The sequence below is a fragment of the Sinocyclocheilus rhinocerous genome, unplaced genomic scaffold, assembly GCF_001515625.1.
Source record: "Sinocyclocheilus rhinocerous isolate Xijiao unplaced genomic scaffold, SAMN03320098_v1.1 scaffold271, whole genome shotgun sequence".
Lineage (NCBI taxonomy): Eukaryota > Metazoa > Chordata > Actinopteri > Cypriniformes > Cyprinidae > Sinocyclocheilus > Sinocyclocheilus rhinocerous.
Window position 1 is genome coordinate 391,273 of NW_015657574.1, and position 25,486 is coordinate 416,758.

General features: G+C 36.1%; 3 protein-coding genes across 5 annotated transcripts in view; 1 reads left to right on the forward strand and 2 right to left on the reverse strand.

Annotated features, from left to right (window-relative positions):
* Positions 1–5,589, reverse strand: part of LOC107721374 (membrane-bound O-acyltransferase domain-containing protein 2) — a 33,024-nt gene extending 27,435 nt beyond the window's left edge. Inside the window, 1 exon segment of the mRNA XM_016529361.1 lies at positions 5,325–5,589. Coding sequence (XP_016384847.1) covers positions 5,325–5,408 — 84 coding nt within the window. The 5' untranslated portion in view covers positions 5,409–5,589.
* A 916-nt stretch (positions 5,590–6,505) lies between these two features.
* On the forward strand, positions 6,506–12,112 carry LOC107721299 (transcription factor E2f1-like). Its single transcript, XM_016529236.1, has 8 exons — positions 6,506–7,011; positions 7,876–8,015; positions 8,103–8,164; positions 8,259–8,472; positions 8,616–8,771; positions 8,858–8,972; positions 10,297–10,471; positions 11,652–12,112. The coding sequence occupies exons 1-8, from the start codon at positions 6,640–6,642 to the stop codon at positions 11,687–11,689; spliced, it is 1,272 nt and encodes a 423-aa protein (XP_016384722.1). The 5' UTR covers positions 6,506–6,639; the 3' UTR covers positions 11,690–12,112.
* A 494-nt stretch (positions 12,113–12,606) lies between these two features.
* The window catches only part of asap2b (ArfGAP with SH3 domain, ankyrin repeat and PH domain 2b), an 18,470-nt gene continuing 5,590 nt past the window's right edge, over positions 12,607–25,486 (reverse strand). The window contains exons 1-28 of one of the 3 annotated variants that reach the window (XM_016529233.1): positions 24,186–24,260; positions 23,802–23,903; positions 22,690–22,835; positions 22,401–22,475; positions 21,729–21,778; positions 21,106–21,235; positions 20,514–20,599; positions 20,349–20,424; positions 20,151–20,237; positions 19,962–20,065; positions 19,807–19,876; positions 19,215–19,302; positions 19,035–19,083; positions 18,724–18,890; positions 18,170–18,303; positions 17,999–18,090; positions 17,664–17,853; positions 17,334–17,419; positions 17,103–17,218; positions 16,812–16,879; positions 16,543–16,650; positions 15,928–16,174; positions 15,687–15,779; positions 14,911–15,169; positions 14,689–14,768; positions 14,501–14,565; positions 13,169–13,288; positions 12,607–13,086 (exon numbers count right to left, since the gene is read on the reverse strand). In XM_016529233.1, coding sequence (XP_016384719.1) covers positions 13,012–13,086; positions 13,169–13,288; positions 14,501–14,565; positions 14,689–14,768; positions 14,911–15,169; positions 15,687–15,779; positions 15,928–16,174; positions 16,543–16,650; positions 16,812–16,879; positions 17,103–17,218; positions 17,334–17,419; positions 17,664–17,853; positions 17,999–18,090; positions 18,170–18,303; positions 18,724–18,890; positions 19,035–19,083; positions 19,215–19,302; positions 19,807–19,876; positions 19,962–20,065; positions 20,151–20,237; positions 20,349–20,424; positions 20,514–20,599; positions 21,106–21,235; positions 21,729–21,778; positions 22,401–22,475; positions 22,690–22,755 — 2,781 coding nt within the window. In that variant the 5' untranslated portion in view covers positions 22,756–22,835; positions 23,802–23,903; positions 24,186–24,260 and the 3' untranslated portion in view covers positions 12,607–13,011. Of the gene's footprint in view, positions 13,087–13,168; positions 13,289–14,500; positions 14,566–14,688; positions 14,769–14,910; positions 15,170–15,686; positions 15,780–15,907; positions 16,175–16,542; positions 16,651–16,811; positions 16,880–17,102; positions 17,219–17,333; positions 17,420–17,663; positions 17,854–17,998; positions 18,091–18,169; positions 18,304–18,723; positions 18,891–19,034; positions 19,084–19,214; positions 19,303–19,806; positions 19,877–19,961; positions 20,066–20,150; positions 20,238–20,348; positions 20,425–20,513; positions 20,600–21,105; positions 21,236–21,728; positions 21,779–22,400; positions 22,476–22,689; positions 22,836–23,801; positions 23,904–24,185; positions 24,261–25,486 lie in introns of those variants that run through there. The other 2 variants (XM_016529232.1, XM_016529234.1) reach the window with 2 other exon arrangements.

A 25,486-nucleotide genomic window follows, 5' to 3' on the forward strand; every position in this document is an offset into this window, starting at 1 on the left:
CTTTGGCATTATATCCAATTATATATATATATATATATATATATATATAAATTAAATAATTAAAATGCACATAATAAATGTTATCAAAAATAAGTTCAAATGCACATTATGAAATAATGGCAAAGATAATCTAAATGCAAAAATTTAAATAGTCAATATCAACTGATATGGATGAATTAATTTAAAAAAAATTAATAGTGACTCATAACAGATATATTTTTTAATTAATACCTATTAAAAATTATTATTCCACTTTTGAAAACATGTGTTCCATTCTACTGTGTTCCATCTGCTGTTTATGAAGACAAGAATGCATCACATGTAAATGCCTGATTTTTAAAATGTGTAGCTTTTCACAAAAAAAGACCTTTAGAATAATCACTCTTATTATCTTATAAAAAAAGTGTTTTTAAATGTCTCTTAGTTAAAAGATTTATAAGGCCAACCTTTGGTTGCACACATAATTCTTGGATAGGCCTTGTTTGTTATGTAATCCACAAAATAGCAATGTGGCAACGTGAGTATTTGTTTTTCTCCAACACATGAGTGAAAATGCTGAGTTACAGAGTAAACCGCAGTCTCTAAAACACTTTCACGCTAGGATTCTTATCCCCTGGAGACCTGCTAAATTAATCTGCATCTTCTGAGAGACTCAGAGAGCCCACTGCTCCACATTACTCAATAAAGAAAAATGATCAAGCAGTTTCCAAATTAAGAGAGCATCATGCCAATTTAGGAACCAAAGAAACATATGACTCACTGAATAGCCTAAACATCCAGAATGAGTTTGAGATTATTTTTAGAGTGTGAATTATTGTTTCCTCAACTACATGTAAATAACACCCAAATCAATCTCTAAATCAGCTCACTTATTTAAATCAATTATTGGACTCCATTGTTTCCATCAGGATCCCCATGGAAATAATGTTCTCTCCTTGAGCAATTAGCAAAGAGCACCGAGGCTTCTTCTTCCAGTGGGAGACCAGAAGATCAGGGCTCAGAATCAAAATCAACTCAAAACTACTAGTTTTACTTAAGTTGTTAGTTGCTATATAGATGCACATGTAGCGAGCAAATGCTCTGAGATCAGCACTTCATATGATTTATTAGCGTAAGCCTTAAACTCAATCAAACCGCGAAGGCTCCACAGATCAGGTACACAAGAGCTGACTAATGAATTTGGAGGCCTGCACAACAATACACACGGGTGTTATTTGCATTAATGAGGCATGGGGTCTTTGTTAAGCAAAGTGCAGTTATTGTGGCATTGTTAGATAAGAAAACCGCCTTCCACTTCACCTGTTCATTCAGCCCAAGAAACCAACACCTCTCACAGTCAAATGGTTAAGCAGAGCATAAAATGTTAACATGCCACTTCTTGATTCACTAAAGGTCTCAGCAATCCAGCATCCGTGTTCCCTGAGCACTGAATACACCAGGGATGCACCGATATGGAAATTCTGGCCAATACCAACAATCATTTTGATGGCATGGCATATAATCAAAAATGGTAGATACAAAATTCTGTCATCTTGGTTAAAAAAAAAAATAATTACAAAAATAGTTTTGAATGCTATAAATGAATTGATTGCTGAATACACCAGGGATGCACTAATATGGAAATGTTGGCTGATGATACCAATAATTATTTGAATGTCATGGAAGATAATCAATAAATGGCAAATACTGTATATAATTTATATTCAATATTTTTTGGTAAAAACAAATAATAAAAATAAAATTATACTAAAAATAAAATCAATAGTTTGAAATGCTATAACTGAACTGATCACTAAATGCACCATGGACACATCTATATGGAAATTTTGGCCAATGCCTATAATTACTTTGATTACTGTTATGGCTGATAATCATGCCAGATATATAAAACTGTACACTATTTTGGTTAAAATTAAAAATAAAACACACTAAAAATCAAATCTATAGTTTCAAAAGCTATAATTGAACTTATAACTGAAAACCAATATGGACATTTTGACTGATACCAATATAATATTGTATTGGCTGCCATTAGATATAAATCTGCATTTTGTTAGGCTGATTACAAAAAAAAAAAAAAACATTCACCTTAAAAGTCCAGATTTCTGCACATGCTACAAAATAAAACCATATATATATATATATATATATTCGTGTTTAACAAAAGATGGGATGGATGCCTCAACTTTTGGTAACACTAACTGGTACCACTAACAAATCACATATTGGCCGATACAGATAAGACCACAACCCCAGAATACACTTTACATATTACAAAAAAAAAAGGTTTCCCCAAACACTTCCCCCTGCTACTGGTCAAACAAACAGACAGTTCTACCCCCTTTTGACCTTTTGACCCAACTATACACGGCTGTGAAATGGCATGTTCTTGATGTGAATCTTAAAAGCCCTGAAGCTGGTGACCTGCAGTGACCTCAGAACAACAAATAAATGTGCTGTCATTTGATGAATGCGGCTGTAATGTGTACAAAACAGAACCGAAGAAGACATCCTGTTGTAGAGGGAACGAGGGAAATCGTCTGATCCAAACTAACCACAAACTGCACAAGAGACAAAAGGCATTAGAGACTTTCTCTCTTTTAGGCCCAAGTGTAATAGGAGTCCAGTTTCTGGCAGAGGGAGAGCAATGCTAGCCGAGTACTGCTCACATTACAGTCTGTTCTCACTTTAGAGTAATTCTCCATCAACAGGACACCTTAGAGGAGGTAACTTTTCTACTAAACCTACATCTAAAGTGTATATATATGGAGCATACGCGACCATTCCATAGTTTGAGGTCTGGATGATTTTTCTTTAAAGAAATTGATACTTTTATTCAGTAAGATGCAATCATGGTTTCCACAAAAACTGTTTGCAGCAGTGATGATAATAATTAATATTTTTGAGCACCAAATCAGGATATTAGAATGATTTTTGAAAGATCGTGTGACACTGAAGAGTAACGGCTGATAAAAATCAGCTTTGACATCACAGAAATATATATATATAAAATATATTAAAACAGAAACAGCTATTTTAAACTCTAATAATACTTCATGTTATTATTGTATTAGTGTATTTTTAATAAAATAAATACAGTCTTCGTGTGCATAAGAGAATTCTTTAAAAACATTTAAAAATCTCGCTGACCCCAAGCTTTTGAACAGAATGTTTGCCTTTTGTTTGCAGTAAAAATATGTGCACAGACAGCTCCATCTCTTCAAATGTCTTTACTAAAATCCTCTCGGTACTAAATCAATATAGAAGCTTACATACATACAACGTAATAAATCACCACTCTTGCCCATTTTGGTGTTTGGTTTCATGGTTTCATAAAACCAGTGTCTGAACAATCCACATAATCACCACAAAATGATCAAGATATCTTTTACAAAGTTAGATATTGCATAAACCAATGGCTTGTGTCCATTCTTCAATAAAATCTTGTCAATCGTTTGGTCAGAGATAAAGGGTTAAGGTTAAGATGCTTTTAAACAAAAAGCCCAAATTAACATCTATCAATTACCGCTCGGAAATATTTCAGTGAGAAAGGTAATCAGCACCATCAGCATCTATCTTCATAATATGTCGTACACTCCCACAAGCCTCTGTCCCTGACCTTAGGTCATGGTTGTTGGTTTCTTGTTTGGCCTCTCATTTAAATATAGCTATACAATACAGGTACAAGCTATTTACAAATCAATAAATGTAGACTTATAAAAATGGCCATTTCAGGTGTAAATGCTTGCAATGTAGGCCTAATAGATTTTTTTTCCCATCTATCATGATAACAAATCTTTAATTCACCGGAAATGTTTTGATATGATATTTATCAATGCAGAGAAAGTCTAACACTCAAAACATCCTGCTAAAACTGCTTTAATATTTCCTGGGTGAAAATGACACCACATCATTGACCATGCAATGTGATTTCAATGAATTTGTTTTAGTTTGTAAATGTCTTTGAGAGAACACAGATTCAAAACAAGGCAATTACCCAAGCTGTCATTCTCTGTTGTACACACAGAGCCATAGCTGTGTCTCCAAATCTAGTGAGCTGCCTATCTAGACAGCATTTCATGCTCATCCCAAAATGCTGTCTACATAGACAGCTCAGGGGCGGACTTACCCATTAGGCAAAGGTAGGCGACCACCTTGGGCCCCCAAAAGCCAAGGGCCCCCTAAAAAGCTTTTCATATAGGAGATGCGCATTAAGCGCTGACACGCGAACGGTTGCTGTTTACGGTGTTTATTACCACGACAACCGTCCCAGTTAAACATGCTTTTTGAGTATCCTGCTTGAAGGAGATGAAAATATTATGCATCTGAAGCTGTGATTAAATATTGAGAAACAGTGTGTATTATTTGTTTATAATTGTTTTAAATGCTGCTTACTCATTTATGAGAAGGAACCAAGTAGAGGACACATACGCCACATGACCCCGTTTTAAATTCATATAATAATTTATACTTCTGACTCACCCCTGGTTTAAACGCTCAATTGTGAGCTTTATCATTTTATCATTTATTTTGTTTTTGTGAAAACCTGTATCTTAACTGTAAATCAGTTGCTATTTCGTGGTCTACAACATGAAAGAAAGACATTATAACATGTACATGAAAAATGTAGAAACATTGGACACAACTATGGGGCACCATTGCGCAGCAGCAAGTATCACAACAAAAAAGGAACCTCAAGGTTGATCTAGGAAAATGTGTGCAAATGTATAGGGCCCCATTCCTATATTTTGCCTGGGGCCCCCAATTCACCAAATCCGCCCCTGAGCCAGCTTACTAGGCTATGAGCAGCATCCCATATGTATACATTTTCCTGTGCAATATATGTGTGTTAACTGTAAGCAAACAGAAATGATAACCACAAAAAAACACCTTTAAAAAGACTCTCTTGGGTAGCACTATATCGTGACGTTTCCAAAAAGTGCCTGACACTGTCTAGTGTTTTTTCTCCCCTGTATTATATGATCTACGCCTACATTAATCTAGGTTGTATATTAATTAAATTCGCTAATGTCCACATTTGTAAATCCTCGAGCAGTCCACCATCCATTTCATCACGCAAATGACACATTTCACGATCACACCATCAACTCCATCCGACGGAAATATGCGATTGCTCAGGAAGACGTCATGAATTTCGGGAGGAAACATTAAAAATGCAACGTTTTTTTCATCGTCCTTACCAAATGTTTTCGTGCACAGCCTGTAAAGGATTTGTAGAAGGACCTGGATGCCAATGAAAGCTGTGATGAGGGTTGTTGTGCCTCCAGTACTCATTTCACAAAATACAAATAACAGAAATGTACCTGATCTAACGGAAGGTTGGTTATCTCGCTTATTGGCTGTAGCAAGTTGGATCCGGTGCAGGCTGATATCGTCTCAGTAGCCATGTTTCGCTATTGTATTAGTTCTGTGCTGTTCTCTATGACAGTGGCAGCCCAGTTCGCCCTGATTCAATCCCACACTCATCCACATCCACCTCTGGAGAGACTGTTGCTGCTTGCTGCTGTCCACTGCTGGTAAAAAAACGGCAGTACAACACCCCACAGTCCGCCAAACGCATTTACAAATCCTACTACAGTGAAGGCTTGACTCATGAATATTAATTACGCAAAGTAACGCAGGTCGATCTGATTGGCTGAAAGGCAGACGTCGGTAAGGGTGCCAGACTTCACTTTGATGGGAAGTCCGACTCATTTCCGCGAAACTTTCGAAAAGTTCCTTTAAATTAACTTCCTCAATTTGTTTTCGTTTTAATGAACGGTTCTGAAAGGTTGTTTTGTTTTAATGGACGATTCAGCTGTTCTCTTTACAACTGTATATCTGTTCAAAAGGTACATTATTCTCTTGCTCCCTGGCATGTGATATATTGTCATTGTTACATCTGTTTATAATAAAATAATAATAATAATAATAAAGCTGTTTTCTTTACGCCATCATCTGCTCCCTCGTTTCCTGGCGATCTGAAATATATCAAATATAAAAGCCGTTATTGTGTTTTATTTTCAAGTTTTGTTTATTAATGTACTTTTATAAGATTTATGTTAATTTAATCATTTACATTTACAATGAAACCAAAATTATGTTTAATGTTTTTTATTAATAAATTGCTATTTAGGCTATTAAAACGAACTCTGCTTCGTACATGTGTGGATAGTTGTAAACATGTGCAGTATCCACCAGTACGTATTTTTGCAACGTTTTTGTTGTTTGGTTAGAATGTAAATTGTTAAATGAGTTGGTGAAACGGAAACATGTAAATTTTATACTATATATATATATATGCATATATAGTATAAAATTAGCAACATTTGCACATACATATATGCTGCAGAATGATGAATGCTCATACATGCAGTATGCAAATGAAATGTTGACACACGCCTATATCAAATATTAATACATCTACGTAAACAAAACAAAAAAAACAAGACAATGCAGACATTAAAAAGGATGGTGTAGTATAAAATGGTAGTACTTCTCCATTGCACTAGATGTCACTAGGTGCGCTTATGCAATAGAGAAAACATGAAGCAGAAAATCACATCATTTGATTGGTCAGACGGGATCACGTGACGTCGTGTTTCGCATTTCCTCTCGTGATGTGTGTAAACATTGCACATGCACGTTGATGTGATTGAATGTGGCGAAATAATCTGGCAGCGTGTAGCGACAATGGTGAAGTGTGTGGTCCAAGGATGCATAAACCACAGGGATCTCAGACCGGGAGAGCAATCGAGCCGACCGCCCAAGAGGTTTTTCAGTTTCCCCAAGGACAAGGCCCGAGTGAAAGTGTGGCTGGCCGCTTTACGGGAGACTGAGCGCGAAATCACAGATCAACATCAGATATGCGAGGATCATTTCCTGAGCCATCACATTACGCCGAACGGCATCAGCGCGGACGCCATCCCTGTTATGCCCCCATTAGAGGGACCGGTCTCCGGCTGGAGCTCGTGTGATGAGCTGGAAGAGCACTCGGATCCAGTGGAAGAGGTTAGAAGGGTGCAATGCATATTCTGACAACCAACTATATATATATATATATATATATATATAATCATCAGAAAGTCATTCACTATTTTTGACATGATGCATTGATCAAAGCTCCATAAAACATAATACAGATACAACCGTATTTTGGCCGTATAATAATGCTCTGCCTCATATAAATCATCATCATAATACAAGTAAACGTGATCATATTTGGGAACAGTGTGAAAATCATTCTGAATAAAAACAAATCTATTCACATTATGTTGTACATTTAAAAGTGTTATTATATTAAGGGAAAAAGTAAAAAAAATAATAATAAATTTGCATTTGTGACCCTGGACCACAAAAACAGTTATAATGATTTATACATCTGAAAGCCGAATAAATGAGCTTTCCATTGATGTATGGTTTGTTAGGATAGGACAATATTTGAACCATAAAAGAAAAATCGATAATTTGACCCATATAATGCATTTTTGGCTATTGCTACAAATATAGACTACCCATGCTACTTATGACTGGTTTTGTGGTCCAGGGTCACATTTATTCTTGGATGAACATTACTGTTTTATCCAAAATTATGTGATAAAATTAATATTAAACAATATTACCTTATTGTTTAAAGCTTTTATTTGGCCATTATTACCTTCTGTGCTCCATATTAACTCTATATTTGTACAGCTGAAACAGAAATAAAATTCATGAAATAAAATCTAGAAAAATAAAAATTTTGCATCTTGTTTAAGAGTTATCAAGAAGAAGTAAAATACATGTGCTCAAATAGCTGGGGCGATTTTGCTATTAAATACGTTGGGTAACGCTATGCAGTATCAAGTGTTATTAACCTTAATTTTGTCTTGAAAGGGTGGGGTTGCTGCAGAAGATGAACTTTATGATGTGGAGTTTGAGGATTTTGAGGAAGATGATGATGAAGACCACAGTCTTGCAGATGATGGTTCACATAACATGAATAGTCAAGTACAAGGACAGTGTCTCACTGGAAGGTAACACTACATTAAATAACTGCTACAAAAGGAATGAAACAATATTGATTATTTTTCCCATTCATTATATAATGTCCTTTCTTTTAGTTTAATCAGCTATCCCAACATTAACAATATGAATCAAGCAACAGGGGCATCCACCAGTCAAGGTATGGGATGTTCTCAAAAGTTTTTAATTCATTCACTTTCTGATGCTGCACAGAATTTGAATGTACTTTGACCAAAGGTTAAAAAAGCTTTAAATTTTCATTCCAGTTCCGAATCGCTCTGACGTTGCTCTTGGACGACTGACCAAACGCTTCATGCAGCTGCTTCACTCGGCACCGAATGGAGTCCTTGACCTCAATGAGGTTACTCGAAAACTGGGCACACGAAAGAGGCGGGTGTATGACATCACTAATGTGCTAGCAGGCATCCAGCTAATCAAAAAGACGTCCAAAAACAAGATCCAGTGGATGTAAGTTTAGACAGAACGTTACTTCCACAGTTCCACAACAAGATTTGGTAGTTTGTAAAAGTGAAATTTGTCCATTGAAATACATTAGTTGGAAGTGAGTCTAGAGGTTTGATTTTACACTGATTTTTCTATACATGTTCAAGGAATCCATCACCAAACAGCAGCTTGGGGAATCAGTGGCACGCCAAGACGAAAGCTGACCTACTTCATCTGAAGTCAACGGAGGAGGCCCTTGACTGGCTCATCAAAGACTGCGCCCAACAGCTCTTTGCTCTGACCGACCTCAAAGACAATGCTGAATATCCTCTCATATTTCTGTGATAGTATTTCTAACAAATGTTATAGAAGTTCTTTCAGTTGTTTTTGGTCTTAACTGCTGTTGTACCTCAGCTTATGTGACATATGAGGACATCTGTCAGATTGGTGTTTTCAAGGACCAGACTATAATAGCCATCAGGGCCCCTGAAGAGTCCAAGCTAGAGGTGCCCACTCCCACTGAGGTAAGTGTGAGAGACATGCTGAAAGACTTTGAGCCTTAGGTGTCATTTTAAAATGTAATATTTAAATTAGTGCTGTCAAACGATTAATCGCATCCAAAATAAAAGTTTTTGTTTACATAATATGTGTGTGTGTACGTATATTTATTATGTATATATAAATACACACACATGCAGGTATATATTTAAGAGGAATATGTTATGTTTATATATGAAATATATTTATATATAAATTATATAAATATATGCATGTAAATATTTTCAAAATATATACGTGCATGTGTGTGTATTTATATATACATAATAAATATACACAGTACACACACATATATGTAAACAAAAACTTTTTATTTTGGATACAATTAATCGCGATTAATCATTTGACAGCACTAATTTTAATTAGGGCTGGGCGGTTTGACAATATATATTGGATCCATGTGTGAGGTCTTAAAGTGACAGAAGCTTATATTAGAAGCCTATATTATATCACCTTCTGTTGTGATTGCCATTAAAGGAGTAGTTCTTCCAAAAATAAAAATTGACTCACCCTCAGGCCATCCAAGAAGTAAGATGAGCTTGTTTCTTCATCAGAACCGATCTGGAGAAATTTAGCATTAAATCACATTCTCACTAATGGATCCTCTGCAATGAAATACCAACAGCTGATAAAAACATCTCAATAAACCACAAGTAATCCACATGACTCCAGTCCATCAATTCATATCCTGTGAAGTAAAAAGCTGTGTGTTTGTAATAAACAAATCCATCTTTAAGATGTTTTTAACTTCAAACCATTAATACAAGTCCCCTATCCATTACATTGATTTCTCCAGTGGAAAAAATTGTCTGAATTGGGAGAAAAAGTATGCACAGATCAAGCACAGTTTCTAAGCGAAAAACCTTTCTATAAACATATGTTGGTGGATTTTGATGTAAAAGGACAACAGGGAAAGGACATTTGCATTTTATTTTGGTTATCTTGCCCACCCCTTATTTGAATAATGATTAAAGGACACTCATCTGATAGCTGGAAGGAATATGTGTAATATGAACTTATATTTACGTCCTGTTCTAGGAATCTATCCAGATCCACTTGAAAGGCTGCCGGGGGCCCATCCACATACTCACCTGTGAGACTGAGGGCCCAAGTGAAGCTGTGGATCCAGCTAACACAGAATCGAAGCTTGTCAAACCAGCCTGCTTTCTAACACTCCTGTTTATTTTGGTTATCTTGCCCACCCCTTATTTGAATAATGATTAAAGGACACTCATCTGATAGCTGGAAGGAATATGTGTAATATGAACTTATATTTACGTCCTGTTCTAGGAATCTATCCAGATCCACTTGAAAGGCTGCCGGGGGCCCATCCACATACTCACCTGTGAGACTGAGGGCCCAAGTGAAGCTGTGGATCCAGCTAACACAGAATCGAAGCTTGTCAAACCAGCCTGCTTTCTAACACTAGAGGAGAGCCGGATACACACACAACCATTAATATCAGGTTAGCCGTATTCCACACTTGGATGCATTTTGACTACTTACAATACCGTTCAAAAGTTTGGGGTCAATACGTTTTTTTATTCATATATTTTTATATATTATTATATATTTTTTATTTTTTTACGTCTTTTATTCAGCAAGAAGGCAGTAAATTGCTCAAAAGTGACAGTAAAGATATTCATAATGTTACACAAGATTTTTATTTCAAATCCTGAATTTTCTATTCATCAATGAATCCTGAAATGTTTCTTGAACAGCAAACCAATATATTAGAATGATTTCTGAAGGAACATGTCACACTGATGACTTGGAGTAATGGCTGCTGAAAATACAGCTTTGCTATCACAGGAATACATATTTAATATTTTAAAATAGAATTTTAAGAATTAAATTTCACAATAATACTGTTTTTACTAATCAAATAAATGCAGCCTTGGTAAGCAAAAGAGACTTTCAAAAACAAAAAAAATCTTACTGACTCCAAACATTTAAATGGTATTAGCTGTTAAAGAACAAAAATGTCCAGTCAACAAACAAATCTCAGTGCTTGTGGATAGTTATTTAGAAAAGTCCTACATTTGAGACCAGCAGTATGCAATGGACTCTATGCACAAGACGTATCTCCGACTCAACAATGATTCATTTTTGAAGTATAGAACTTTTACAAATATACCCAATATCTCATTGTAGTAAAGGCATCCAGAAAGTTTAAATTTCAACGGCGGGAAGACAGTAGTGCAGCTGAGCATTGTTGTGTTCCATTGTGTTCGGCTTCCTCAAAGTTCAACTCTGTGCTGAGCTTTCACTCTTTCCCCACGGACGAAGAAAGATGCAAAAAGTGGATATGCAGCATTCAACGCAAGGATTTAATCATCACTTCCCATATGAGAGTCTGCAGTCGTCATTTCAAGAGAGAAGATGTGAAAGAGCCGTCGACTCCTAAAGGGCGCCGCTTGCTGAAGAAAGGGGCTGTACCAACCTTATTCCAGTGGAACAACTACTCTGATCCAGCACCACTGCAGAGGAGAAAGGGTTCCACTCCAGTGGATGGAGATCCTGCACCTGTGGACCTCTATGAACATGATAATTGTTCAGTTCCTGAACTTGCAGCAGTTGATATTGCATTGGATAGGGCTGCAGAATGATTGACTGAACACGTTTTTTCCCATTTGTTTTTGCAGATGTTTCAAATACTGTAGCAGCTGTACAGAGCGCTTAAGGACCTAAAAGAAGAGCCTTTGCTTCTTTGAGACAAACTAGCCCATCTTAACAGACTTTGTTGGCCTTTTTGGAGAGACCACTGTGCATATATTCACTCTGCCGAGTTAAAGACATCATGTGGAGATTTTTGATTTGTAAATATACGGATGAGTATTTTGAACAGTTTAAAGTATTTTTTCTATAACCATTATGAGGAAACTTGAAGGTTGTCTTTTGAAAAGGGTGATTTTTTTTTTTCTTGGACCATCTGACTATGCTGTAAATTAATAAAATCGGTGGTGGTCGAAGATAGACCTTGGACCCTGTTTCAATATGGCAAGATGTCCTTGTTTATTGAGGAGTGCTTTGTAAATGTATGCTAAAGTTTGAGGTCTGAGATTTTTTTTTTTTTTTTTGAAGGAATTTAATACTTTTATTCAGCAAGGACACATTAAATTAATCAAAAGTGACAGAAAGACATTTACAATGGTGCAAAAAAATATATTTCAAATAAATGCTGTTCTTTTGAACTTTCTATTCATCAAAAAATCCTGAGAAAAAAATATTGAATATTGATAATAATCAGAAATGTTTCTTGAGCACCAAATCAGCATATTAGAATGATTTCTGAAGGATCATGTGACACTGAAGACTGGAGTAATGCAGTCACAGGAATAAATTACATTTTAAAATATATTAAAATAGTAATTTTAAATAGTAATAATATTTGACAGTATTGCTGTGTGCAGTCGAGCATAAGAGATTTCTTTCATAAATATAAAAAAAAACATCTTACCCCAAACTTTTCAACTGTAGTGTAACTATTGAAATGTATAACAATACTGTGAACTGTTGAGCCACTACTTTGATATTCTGTCAGTTATTTTTGTAAAAAGATATCTCTAGTGCTGAAAATAAACCAGTCTTTTAAATGTACAGAGTTAAAAGTTTTAATGGCTTGTTTGGTAACAGAACTCGGAGAACATACTTGTATGCAAGCTACATGTCACTTAACTGCACTTGCAAAATAAGAGTTGCTCTGCAACTGATATAGATAAAAAGCTTTATAAAGATGAGAGTAAGGATCCAACAATATTACAGTTTATAAAAACAAATGGTCCCCATATAAAGCATAGCACTCATCACAGTTCATACATCATTTCTGCATTAAAGTTAGAGGTAATTGCACTTGGAATCGGAATGGTTTCCTGAGGTCTTATGTTTGTGAATGTCCCGTACGCCACCATCCAGCCATAAGGATGGCGATTAATTCAATAATCAGTGGTCTCAGGTTTCTGTCACAAAAAGCCTGTGATCTTAGTAAGACAGCAATGTATGACATCAGTCAGTGATGAAGTGAACAAACGAGACAGGAAAAACGCCCTTCCTGTTCGGCTCCCCGTCAATGTGGCCCACCTGCAGGAGTCATCAGGATCACACATGATTCAGTCAGCTGATTTGCGCATGTACTGTGTAAAAAGTATGACTGCGTACTCACCCACCACTCTTTGTCCTCCTCTCCATCCACTATTATCACCTCTCCTTCAGAGAAGGTCAGTTCATCTGGGTTATCAGCCTGACAGTTATATAGGGTCTTTACTCTCTTAGGTCTCTGTTTCTGAAACAAGTACAAATGTTTTAGATTTGCCACTGACATCACAATTACAGTTTTTTTCAACTGCTTACACACATTTTAAAAACTTTGCCTCTTTTTTTCAAAACTTTACACACAAATCCAAAAATTGCACACACAAAATGCAAAATGCCTCACATCTCTTGCAAAATAAAGCACTACATTCAAAATATCACAAAAGCAAACATTTGCGAACACCTTTGCCATAATATTGATTCCTGTTAGTGTTGTGTTTTGAAAAAAGTGTTTTATGAAATTGAAAGCCGAGTATTAGTGTATGGTTTTGCAGATTTGGTGTGTGGCTCTGGTGTTTGTGTGGGGTTTCAGAAATTGTGTGACAAGTAAAGATTGTGTGTGCAAGCAATTGAAAAAACTGTAATATGTATAATAAAATATCGAGTGACATTTATTTTAAAGAAAAATAACACCATGTTTGCAGATGTCACTTGGTTTGATATAATGTAATGCAATGAAATTTCACATTTAATTGTGGCTTAAATCTCAAAATATTTTTGGAGCAACTATATAAACATTTTTAATCTGTTTGAAAAAAATAAAAATCTACTAAATGAAAAAAAAATTATGTCATTTCATTTAAAAGAAGAATTACGTATAAAATTTTGTTCAAGAATTTGAAGTAAATTTCTTTTTTATTAATATTTTTGAAAAGTGAAAGTGAAATAATAGAAATTAATATTTGTATTTAGCAAATATGTATTAAATTGCTCAAGGTGACAGTAAAGACATTTACATGTAATGTTCCTATTTCAAATAAAAGCAGTTATTTTTAACTTTCTATTCATCAAAGAATCCTGAAAAAATCTGTCACGCGTTTACAAATATACTAAGCAACAATTTCAACATTGATAATTATAAGAAAGGTTTCTTGAGCACCAGATCAGTATATTAGAATGCTTTCTGAAGGATCATGTAACACTGAAGACTGGAGTAATGGCTGCTATAAATTCAGCTTTGCCATTACAGGAATAAATGATATTTTAAAATATATTTAAATAGAAAACAGTTATTTTAAATTCTAATAATTTTTTTTTACAATATTTCAGTCATTACTTGTTATTCTGATAGAGTAAACACAGGCTTTCAAAAACCATCATACCTAATCATACCTACACCAAACTTTTGAATGGTAGTGTACTTTTGAGGGGGAAAAAATTTATTTTAATGGCTGTCACTTACAGGTGGGGCCGTTCTGGGTTTGGGAGCAGGGACAGGAGCTGGTGCGGAGGCAGATGGCCCAGAATCTGGAGAAGAAGAAAAAAACGTTTTAATAAAAATGACCATTTAAGCTTATTTCAACCTAAAATATATCAGTTTTTTGGATTTAGAGCTGTATTCATCATGTATGTAAGCATTATTAAATTCACCTGTTTTGTCACTTGGTCGGGGGACAGTGGGTGGAGCTTTATTTACATTTGCATCTTTACTAAAATGACCAACAGGATTCCTGAGAAATACACAGAACATTGCAGCTGATATAATGTAGCCAATGCTAACAATGCTACAAAACCAACACCTGAAATCCCTATAAAAAAACACAGCATCTGATAATCTGTTCCTTGTAATGCAGCTGGGAGGTGACATCTTACCTAGTGGGGGATTTTACTGGTTTGGGTGCAGGGGCTTTTGGCTGTGGGGGTACAGGAGGAGGTGGGGATTTATATGAAAATGATGTGGGCAACACTGGAGCAGGTGGCACTATGGGCGCTGTTCTAGCAGGAGCGGGTGGTATAACTGGGGGAGCAGAGGGTGCAGATGGAACCAGAGGCACTTGGGGAAGAGCTGCCTTTGGATCTGGAGGTAGTGGTCTTTTGGCCGCAGGAGGAGGTGGCGGAGCAGGGGGGAGCACTATAGGAGAGACAAGACCTGTTATTCATATGCCTACAAGAAAAACCAGCTTGATTTTTGGAACATGGTGCTTGGTTTATAGCTGTTCCATAGTAGGTTAAATTGGTTGACCAGCCGGTAGAGCTAGTAGAGCATTATGGAACAACAATGTTCAAAAAAACATCTTGACTGCTGTTCAAAAGTTACAATTTTTTTTTAAAGAAACTAACACTTTTATTCAGCAAGAATGCATTGAATTGATCCAAAGCGACAGTACAGATATTTGTAATGTTACAAATTATTTCTATTTCAAATAAATGTTATTTTGAACTTTCTGTTCATCAAAGAATCCTGAAAAAAATGGATCATGGTTTCCACAAAAATAATAAGTAGCACAACTGTTTTTTACATTGATAATAAACTTTTAGTGATCAAATAAATGCAGCCTTGGTGAATATAAGAGTTTTGTAGACTATGTAACATAGAAATAATTATCTGTATAGAAATGGGTGTAAGACTGTACTGAGGTCAGACTCACCATACACTGACATGTTTTTGTCTGGACTCTGAGGGTTTGAAGGGTCTGAGCATGATCTCTGCCTACCGACCATGTCCGCTGGAGGACTCCACCCTGACATCACAAACACACATAAATGTGTTTAATATGTATGTTTATGACTTTACTGAATGTACATTTGTAAGCAAGCTATTTCAGAATGAAAGCTTTCAGAATTTACTACCAGAAGATTCTCAACTCACCATGCCTGAATGCTACTCACCCCTTCCCAAGGTACGAAGCGGTAGAGGAGGAATACCCGGCACCCCTGGTAAACCCAAAGGCGGTGGACTAACATCAAGCATGGTGCCGTAAGTCTCGTTGCAGATCATGCTTGGAATAAAAGCCCTCTGCTTGTTATTGACCACATTAGCCACATCCCGTGCCAGAGCGCTCATGTTGGGCATCATGGGGCCAATGCCTGGAATAATACAGCTAACTGGACGCTCCTCACGCCTGTTGGGAATGGGCTGAAACACAAAATCAATGGCGTAAGGATGAGCCAAAAGGTACCAATATTCAGTGCTCAATATTCTCTTTGTCCAAATACATTTTGATCTTTATGTAATAACCTATGTGACATTCACTATGTTGTGAACAGTGAATGAGGTTTGCATAAAGTATATGCATGATTGTTTACAATAACACGTATGTTCTCTCAGTGTTAACTAAGCTAACGAAGAAAAACATTTCGGTAACATTATAAATGTCTTCGCAGTTACTTCTGGTCAATTTAATGCATCCTTGCTTAATAAATGTATTAATTTATTGTAAAAAAAAATCTTAAAGAGAGTATAACTGAATTAAATGGCTTCTTTTGTATAAAAAGTATGTTAACCTTGTCTTCCATCTCATCCTCACTCTCGTCCAGGTCATCGTTATGCAGACGCCAGTCATACTCCACATGCACATGGACGTTGAACTTCCCTGTTTGCGCCTGAGTCAGCTGTCGATCACACAGCACAGAAGAACATATTGGAGGGGAATTTGCGTGAACACAATCTCAGGAAAGGCAAAGAACTTGCTCTCAAGAAAAGCAAAGAAGAGCAAAAATCAGCACTTCAGGATTTATGCTGGCATTAAACATAACAAATGTACTGTACCCACCAGCTCCTCGCATTTTGTGTGTCTGAGACGCTGTGCCAGATCCAGAGGAGACTCTCCTGCATCATTAGCTGCAAGAAAAACAAGAAAAAAGTTTTTTTGTCTTCTAGTTTATTATCAAATACTAATAATAAATGACCTGCAATTTTGCTTGATTTATTAAAAAAAAAAATGTCTCATTATTTTCATGAAAAATTATTTAGATTTTGTTTTTTAATTCAGTGTGTGTGTGTGTGTGTGTATGTGTGTGTAGTTTGAATTCCTGAGGTTAGAGCAAATTATATGAACTCTTACTAATGGAGGCAGATGCTTTTCCCCGCAGCAGCAGCTTCATACATTCACTATTGTCAGTCAAGCAGCAGTAGTGCAGCGCTGTGCTTCCTTTGGCAGTCTGCTTGTCTAAATTACCACTGCATACACAAACACATACACACACATTTGGACATGTAAAATGTCTGAATAATATGCATATAAAATATGAATAAAATCTTATTTTAGCTAAAATACAGAACATCAATGGAGTACCTGTTCTGTACAAGGAAGTCCACAATATGGAGAGAGTTCCGGTCCACCATTCGTACTGCAAGATGTAGCGCTGTCTCACCTGGTTCCTGTCAGTGAAAAGCAAAGATATATATATATTATATTATATTATATTATTAAAAACATTTATTAAAAAAAGATACTGATGCAAAACACACTATATGTATTTGTATTTATATACAAATGTATATGTACCAACCCATAAGAATCATTTGTTCAAGAATCGGACTACACGGGTGGTGTTGGATGCTGTTTTTGTGTACAACCTCAATAGAAAAAGAAAACACACAATGACTCCAACCTACAACTCACATGTTGGTTAGTTTGTTGAATGGTCTCCATCAGGTCCACTCCTTCAGCGTACACCTGGATCAGAGAGAAGATGTCCCGGGACTTCACCGCATCACACAGTGCATGCAGCCGGGCCGCGTTATCTGCATACTTCTTCTGAGCGAAGCGCTTCTCTGTGTATTTGGCTGTAATGAAGTCTTTTCGTACCTGCCTGAAGGACAATTGCGAGAGAAAACATTGTAATGAAATGTATGATGTGAAGACTAAAAAAAATTAAAACAAAACAGCAGATCTTAATGTGAGACATGTATAATGTATAAAAAAATTAAAAGATGTTAATGAAACTGATCGCTCACATGTCACTAGAAGGGTTGGGTTTGGGGATCTCTGCTGACAGGTTTGCTTCCATGATTTCATTAAATCCTGCATTGCCCACGCTGTTGGCAAGCTGCAACCCATTTAAAATCATCACAATCTGTATGTTTGCAATTTCTTCTCAAAATTACCAATTTGTTACAAGACTTTACCAAGAGTTCAGATGTGCCCAAGACATCCAGCGTCAGAGACTGTATTCTGGAGTAGTGAACTCCCATTTCCCGATGGATTCCAGAGCATTCGATGCAAATCAACACACCCAGGTTTGTGGAGAGCCATGTTGGATCTGCAGTAACAACAAGTGAAAAGCCACTGACGTATCATTTGTATTTCATACAGGGTTATCTTTTCTAAGAAAAACTTTGATCTAAACAATAAAACAAGTTCTGCTGGGATGACTAAGTTTCATACAATGTACAAAGAGAAGTGGAAAAGCCAGATGCAAAACAGGAAGCACAGGGTGTAGATTTCATTTAAAACAAAAAGCAGTAGAGTGAGCTGAGGCAAGAATCAAGCTCTCCTAAAATAATGCAGAAAACAACAACAAAAACGATTCAGTAGTTAATTTGATTCAGCCATTATTTACATTTACATTACATTTACAACTCAGGGATCAAACCTTGTAGGATTCAAACTTGCAACATTTCAGTCCCCAGCCCAGATGCTTAACCACTAGGTTACATTACATCAAACCTATATTGCTTACTGGAAGCTCCACAGTCACTGCACACGTCATTGCCACTCATCTTCTTCACCTCTCCCACAATAGCCTTGGTCAGCTCCCGCACGATGTTGTTCTCTTCCTCGTTCTGATCATCCTTAAAGGCGTTGTTCAGGGCCTCCTCTTTACTATTCTGGAGCACAGACACCCATCTGAAATAGAAAGATACACATGAAGAGAGGAAAAGACAGAAGTGATGGACGTAATAATTACACTCTCACATGGTGAGAATGTATCACATTTATAAAATCATGTAAAATTTGTGTGAGCACACACACACTCACTTCCACACTCACATTTGACACTCTGCTTCGTCCTCTGCCTGGAAGTGATACGTTCTGTCATCTAGAAGATGGAAGAGAACAGTAAACCAATAAAAATGACCAACCAACCATATGAACTATGACAGACTCTGAAAATACTGGCTCTGAATTTATGAGAGTATTGGACTGTGCTGGTTGTTAAAAGTATATTACGTGATATAAGATCAAAGCATTTTTTCTCATCTGGGTTACGCTTCACTTGGCAGGTTAAGAGGTTCAGGTTTGCTGGCGGTGCATTGGCCTGAAAGAAAAAAGAGAGAAAGAGCAAGAAAGAAAGAGCAGAAAAAATGGGTACATTTAGGGCATTTATTACACATTAACAGCAATACTCACTGAAACGGGGTATATACTGTACTGTAGATACAAATATAAAGAATTATGTGTTATTTAATAAAAGTAATAAATATATTTAATAAACATATTTTCATATACAGTATATTAAAAAAATGATTCATGTAACAATTATAATTCTATTATATAAACTCTCAGAATTTATTTTACATACAGTAATTTTATTTGTTACAATTCTATCATTTTAATAATAAATAAGTTTATATATATATATACTTTTTATTAATACATGAACACACTATATTACATTATAAAATCCTTATGAAAGTGCCACTAAATGGTATTTTGAGATTATGTTCTTCCAACACGCTGTTGCCCTCAAACTCTGTAAAAATGGTGGAGCCAACCTTGCAAAAAAGGAGTTGCACACATAGTGTTTGTTTTATTCCCCTACCGTTCCATGAGAAATAGTCAATAATCCATTTTTCACAGTGCACTTCCTTTTCTGCCAAACCTTCCTCAGTCTGTAAGATGGAGAGAAGCCTTCATCATGCAAACTTTTAAAAAGGATGCGCTGGACAATATCATTGATGTGGCAGACAAACTCACCCTTCGCTGCGTTTGAGGAGCATCCCAGAGCGCTCAGTGCCGTGAGCTTTATTGCCTTGTAGCTGGTGAAGACTATAGCCTGCATTCTGCTTTGACTGGAGGTCCTTTCAACACACAAACAAACAAAACAACAAGATTTACCACTAAATCGTCCAATCAATCATGGTCTCCAAATATTTTTGGGCTCACCTCCTTACACTCTGACTGTAGGGCAGATTTGAGAATATCTCTCAGCTGCATTAGCTGTTTTCTTTCTGCATCTTGTGTCTGCTTGTTCTGCAATTCACACACAAGCAACAGCAAACATCAGAATATAAGAAATTAACTGCTTTGTCTAAATAAAGAATATATCTTCAAAAGTGCATACAGTGATATCAAAAAACATACTGCAGTTAAGTCTGTGGCGAGTTTTTCCATGAAAGGTTTCAGGTTGTCCACAACTTTTAACCCATCCTGGAAGAAACTGTGTGGAAACAGGAAACCAATTCTTTTAAAAGTCTCATTTAAAAATGAAATGTATTGTTACTAGGAGAGTATTATAAACCAACATACTTGCACTGGGCATGAAAGTATTTGATGAGGTTTTGGAGCAGGTCAACTCCCTTCTTGACTTTAATTTCATTCACCTTAATGAGATACTAGGAAAAAAAGTATGAAACAATCATTTCAGTTGCTTTCTTTTTGGTTTGTATTTCCATTAACTATTTGTTAACTAAGTTTCAAAAGAGTGATGATCAAAATGCAAAAATTTCTCTTTAACATTTAGTGAAAATGCATGATGATCACTGGCTGTCGTGTGTGTGTGTGTGTGTGTGTGTGTGTATGTTGGATGGGTGTACTTTTTTATGCAACAGGATAGTAAAACCTGAAATTTTTGACATTGTGTCTATGGAAAGTCCCCACAATTCACAGAAACAAACATGTGTGTGTGTGTGTGCGTGCGTGTGTGCGTAAAAAAAGCATGTCAGGATTTGAAGTTGGGTCACCTTGCAAAATAAACAACAACTCTAATACCTGACTTTTCTTTAGTCATGTCTTATATTACCAAGGCAAGAAGTGAACTAGAACCATCACCATTGCTCACTCAAAAAAAATAAAGAGATGCCCTTTCTGATGCTGGTTGTATGTGAACCACATTCCTTACTTCACACATCTGAAGCTGAAAGAGGCGTCTCTCTTTCTCCATCTCTTCTGCAATCTCTCCTCCGCTGATCTCTGTTCTGATCAGACCGTGCTGCTTGGCATGTTCCCGTTTTTCTTTCTCAATCTTGCCCCTGTAAATAAGTTTAGAGCATTGACATGAAAAGAAAATTACAGCGTATGTACTTAACCATGCACAAACATTAGGCTTTCATCAATGCCTCATAATGCACAAACACACCATATGCCGGTGCTGTTGTTTACTTAAGGTATGGTCCCACGTTATGATAAGCTCTTCATCTATGCTACAGGCCCAGGAATTAAAGGGATAGTTCACTTTTAAACTCAAACATCTGAAATGACTAAACCTCCTACTATGTAGTGCAACCTCCCATTCCCCTGTATGCTAGATTCAAATAAACTAATCTACAGTTATTACAACTTTGTTCAGAATGTGTTTTCGTTTGTGCATCACGCTGTAAGGAACAGGAATATCTCAAAGATATCCAATCACTAAGGGCTTCATGAGTGTCCAAGGCTTACATTTAATGTTCACTGATCAATTTGTAACTATTACTTTTTTATATATTTACTGAGATTATTATAAAGAGGTTAATAGGTGCTTACAGTTTGGTTTCGTAATCCTTCCATGCTTTATCAAAAGTCTTTTTCAGATCCTGATGAACAAAAGAGAGCACAGTCAATATATAAAGAGACTTAAGGTCAAATATACATAAAAAAAAAACACAAACCACCATAACCATCGTATTTGTGAGAATTCACAAAATTAGAATGATTTGTGAAGGATCACGTAACACTGAAAACTGAAGTAATTGAAAATTGAGCTTTGCCATCTCAAGAATAGATTACATTTGAAAATATATTAAAATTAAAAAGTTATTTTAAATTGTAATAAAATGTCAAAATATGACTATTTTACTGCATTTTTATCGACCCCAAATGTTTGAAAGGTACATATTTGGTCACACTTTAGTTTAGGGACCAATTCTCACTATTAACTAACTATTAACTATGACTTTTGCCACAATAAACTCGATAAACTCAATAAATTAATAGTTAGTAAGGTAGTTGTTAAGTTTAGGTATGTGGTAGGATTAAGGGATCTAAAATATGGTTTTGCAGAATAAAGCATGCTTTATAAGTACTAATAAAAAGCCAATATGCTAGTAATATTCATGCTAATAAGCAACTAGTTAATAGTAAGAATTGGTCACTAAACAAAAGTGCTACCACATATTTTTATACAAATATTTTATACAAATGTCACTGCATAGTTACCCCTTTGACTCCTTTAAGGTCTCCCTTTAGCAGACTGTCTAGTGGGAAAGTGATAATGTTATTCATGTTCTGCAGCTGTGGGCACAAAAGAAGACATTAGAAGTTTCAAAACAAAGTGTATAGTTTGTGTAATTACATACATCGGTGTGAAAACGCTCTACATGTAACTCAGGCAGTATTTCCTGAAGAGTGCAGTCAGCTGCTTGCGAGCCACAGGCAAGACAAATACAGGCCTGAAATATTCATAGCAGAAAGATCTACAACAGATGGATGTCAGAGACTGGCTCACCAAATTCTTAAAGAGACCAGTGAGCTCCTTAGTGAAACCAGCAAATCTGAGGAAGTAATCGGACATATCAGGGTCATCTTTGTACACAGTGTTATCCGTAAACCTCTCCAGTGCCTGGATGTACTGCTCCTCATTCTCTACGTGAGCTGAAAACACACCGAAACAGTCTGTCAGTCATTTACTCTCCACATTATTGTTATTATTATATACAAAAACCTGCTTGGTTATCATGGATACTTCACGCATTGCTCAAATGTCGCCTTATAAAGCTCATTTGTTTTTAATACACTTTGCTTGACCTTATCTCAGTGGTTCATGCAGGCATGAGCAAACTCCTGTCATGTGGGCCTTTTCCATTCCTACCGCTTGCAAAAAACATACTTCCTAGTTTACGAGTAGAGTGCTGTAGAAAAGAGCTTCGTAACCACACTCCCCAGTGGTGTGCAGTACAGAGAAAGGCCAACAGGCTGTTTAAGATCTGGGTTACTATAAAGAGGAAACAACGTGCTAACAAAGTCTGCTTCCTGCAATGAAGGAAATTAGTAAGAAGGAACTGTCACCGATTTAATCATTTAAAAAATGTATTTATTATTATTTATTCGACTAGTTTTCAGAACCTCACAGGGTACTCATTCTGATGTCAATCTTTGTGTAAACCAATAATATTTTAGCATTATTTATATAATATTTTAGTATTTATTCATATTTTGAAGAAAAAAAAATTTTTTTAAAGCTTTTTTTTTTAATTGTAGTTTAAGTTTTAGTAATTTTTGATGGGCTTTGGTCATTTTTATTCGTTTTTTCCCCCAAATGTTTCTATTTATCTTTATTTTATTTAATAATGTTCTACTCAAACCATCAATCTGACATCGTAAAAAGAAAGCCATTCCAGAAGGGAAGCAAATTTTCCAATTTTGAATACAGATTATGAAGACAAACACACTTTTTCTCTAGATTAATTTGAATGGGTTCTGTAAATATGCTCTATTTTGATTTCATGCAGACTTCAACAATAACATCGCTGCAGTAAACTCTGAAAAACATTCCTGTACAGTATTACAGTATGTGCACAGAACAGGTAAGATTATTCAAGGACTATGATAATCGCTCACCAGCAACAGATTTAAAGAACAACTACAGATGCGACAATCTAGCTCTAAAGAGAGAGAGAGAGAGAGATAAGCAGGTTCTTGCTGGAACAGGTATCGGTGATTCTGGTAGGAATGAGAGGAATGTGTGAGGTAGAGCACAAAACCTGCTTGCTAGAGTAACAATGACTTGAATTACACTGTATATGAAACCAAAATCTTTGTCCAGGCTATTGTTATATATCATTTGGCACTGTTTGAGTAAATGGGCTTAATAGAACAATTATACTATTATTTATACAGTCAAAAAAAAAACATTACTTTCAAAACCGATTACACAATAAAAGTGCAAAATTAGCACAAACCTGTTGGTTATTGATTAAGGCGTTACGTATTTGTAATACTCACTCAGACCAGAGCTGTTTATGGCCTTGACTGACTTCTTTATTTTGTGCAGCACACTGCGGTCCAGATCCAACGCCTGCAAAACAACATGAATCATTTTCTTAGAGGGATGTTTTGTGCTGAACAGACCAGTTCTGAATACACAGGATGATTTCTTTTTTAAAGTAAGATAACAAAGTGAAAAATTAGTTTATTTACACAATGAGGAACAAACTGCACCAAGACCTGCATCTTTATTTAACTGTCTTAAAATGCTTTACAATGGTTAAAAATGCTGCATATCCTACTCTCAGAAAAAAGGTACAAAAGTTGTCACTGGGGTGGAGGTTACTTTTCAAAAGGTACACCTTGTTACCTTATTTACCCTTAAAGGTGCATATTGGTACCTTAAAGATACACATTAGTACCTAAAGTGTATATATTAGTACCCTTTGAAAGGATACCGCCTTAGTGACAGCTTTTATATTTCTTTTCTGAGAGTGTAATGCATTTACATTTATGCATGTTTTTATCCAAAGTGACTTACATAAGTTACATTGCATTCTAGATACACATTTTATCAGTTCTTGCTTTCCCTAGGAATCAAACTCATGACCTTGGCATTGCAAGTGCCATGCTCTACTGTTTAAGCTACAGGATTGACCAACATCTTTTTGTGCATAAAGCAGGTCAAACTATAATAACAAATGTAAAAAGCATTTGTAACCAAGTTTTGTACAGCATTGTGTTTATACTTCCCTCTCACACACGATTGAATTTACATCCAGCCTGTAATTTAGCCACCCATCACTCACGCTGAATCACGCTCTGGGAATTTTGCACAAAAAGAGCTGAGTGAAGTAGACAGACTTGTGCCCTTAAATCTATGTTTATGCAGGAGTCATGTCTGGTACGAGACCGAGACAAAATCATCTGATGAGGGATAAGCCCGGTGCCTGCCAGCTGACAACACTCATACATTTCCGGCTGTCACAGTCTGTCTGACATTGAGTATTAAGAGCATTATGATGAAACATTCACTACCATTCAAAGGTTTGGTATCAGTAAGATTTTATTTTTCTGAGAAATTAATATTTTTATTCGGTAAGGATGCACTAAATTACAGAGCCCGGGAAGTCACCTGTAGGAGAAAAAAATCAATCCGTGGCGACAGTTTTGCAATCCGTCCCCTCAGTTTATAAACCGTACTCACGAATTCTTAAACTGTTCCCTTGGTTTAACAAATCGTGCCCACGGATTAATAAACCGTACCCACGAATTTATGATCCGTGCGTGCAGATTTTGTAAACCGTACCTTCGGTTTT

Coding starts and splice junctions, on each gene's coding strand:
- LOC107721299 (XM_016529236.1), top strand. CDS start 6,640: ATGCACGTTGATGTGATTGAATGTGGCGAAATAATCTGGCAGCGTGTA. Junction 8,772..8,857: donor GACCTCAAAGACAATGCTGA/ATATCCTCTCAT, acceptor CTGCTGTTGTAC/CTCAGCTTATGTGACATATG. Junction 10,472..11,651: donor CACACAACCATTAATATCAG/GTTAGCCGTATT, acceptor TTGTTTTTGCAG/ATGTTTCAAATACTGTAGCA.